The sequence below is a fragment of the Myzus persicae genome, unplaced genomic scaffold (genome assembly GCF_001856785.1).
Source record: "Myzus persicae strain clone G006 unplaced genomic scaffold, MPER_G0061.0, whole genome shotgun sequence".
Classification (NCBI taxonomy): Eukaryota; Metazoa; Arthropoda; class Insecta; order Hemiptera; family Aphididae; genus Myzus; species Myzus persicae.
In genome coordinates this window covers 1-1,490 of record NW_019101425.1, presented here as the reverse complement: position 1 = coordinate 1,490, position 1,490 = coordinate 1, and the positions used below count along the sequence as shown (strand labels likewise).

Here is a 1,490-nt window from a genome sequence, read left to right as displayed (position 1 = left end):
CTAAAAGGCATTATAGCGATAATAGCTCTTATTTAACTCAACTGGTACAAAGTAGGGCAAAACTTGGCGATAAAGATAGTTCTACTATACCTGATACAATAAGTGACAGCCCTAGAGATAAGTTGAACAAAGACCAATCTAAATTATATAAAGAGGTTCATTATAATTTAGGTATAGGTTACATTTATATCGCAAAAGAAAAACATAACCAAACAATACCTGACTGAACTCCACAAGAGATAGAAAAATTAGGTCCAGTGTTTAAATTAGAAAACAAAGATGAAGCACAGGAGATGTTTGAAGGTTGTTACAAAGATATTTATAGGGCATATGTTTCAGTGAAAGAGGATTTATTATCAGAAAAAGAGGAGAAATTAGAAGTTTAACGTGCGATTGGAAACGGAGAACAATAGGTAGCAAATAATGTTGCAAATAGCTCCGGTATGCATATTAATGGTGTAAGCCATTATATAGCTGAGGAGAATAGAATTAAGCCTTAATACGATGAAATGCACAAAGATAATGAAACTAATTATGTTCTGTGTAAAGCAGAGTTACTTATTTGATCTCGTATGTCTCACTACACTTTGGAAGAGCGTGGTCTAAATACTCAACATTTTTAAGAAACTAATAATAACTCTAATTCTGGTAGTTCTGATTCAGAATCTGTTTCATCTGTCGAAGAAATTATCGGTCAATCGAATACTAGACCTAATTCTGTTTCTGATACAAGATCTAATCTAGAGGATTACGCAGATACTAGTACAGAAATGACTAGTTATATGGATCCAGAGTATAAAAGGTTTAATTAAATATTTACCTGGTTAACCTGTTTTATGTTATTTTTAGTCTTTAATGTAATACAGAACTAAAAAAAGTCGGATAAAAAAGGTGGATATAGTTCAATAGGTAGAGCAGCTGTATGTGGCACAGTAAGTTCTCAGTTCAAGTCTGGGTATCCTCCCTTAAATTAATTTTTTTTTGTAGCGCAATACAAGAATTTACTTTTAAACAGCCCGAGTAGTTCAACCGGTTAGAACATTAATTTCATGCATTAATAATGGGAATTCGAATTTCTCCTCTGGCTCATGGTAAAAGTAACATCATATAATTTAAATTTCAAACGCCTAATTTTTTAGGGACAAATCTGATAAAAGCTTAATATTTTTACTCTAGTACGGCTAGTATTATTACATAAAAAGATACAGTAAAGCACAAAGTTAATGGTTTGAAAGATAACAATGATAAATATTGGATTTATAAATGAAGGAAGAAAAAAAATTAATGGTAAAACATATATAGGAAGTTTTCTTAATTTAAGCTCACGTATATCCAATTATTTATCAAGAAATTACTTAAAAGAGTATAAATATATAACAGCAATATTTACAATGCTCTGTTGGCCCACAACAATTATTATTTTCGTTTAGATATAATAGAATATTGTGATATCTATTATTATTGAAAAAAAAACAATACTACATAGATAA

The 1,490-nt window shown here is 30.1% G+C and overlaps 1 protein-coding gene across 1 annotated transcript in view; it reads left to right on the top strand.

Annotated features, from left to right (window-relative positions):
- Positions 1 to 386, top strand: part of LOC111029033 (NADH-ubiquinone oxidoreductase chain 2-like) — a 5,588-nt gene extending 5,202 nt beyond the window's left edge. The window contains 1 exon segment of the mRNA XM_022307851.1: positions 238 to 386. Within this exon segment, the coding sequence (XP_022163543.1) occupies positions 238 to 386 (149 nt within the window).
- Positions 387 to 1,490: the final 1,104 nt, after the last annotated feature.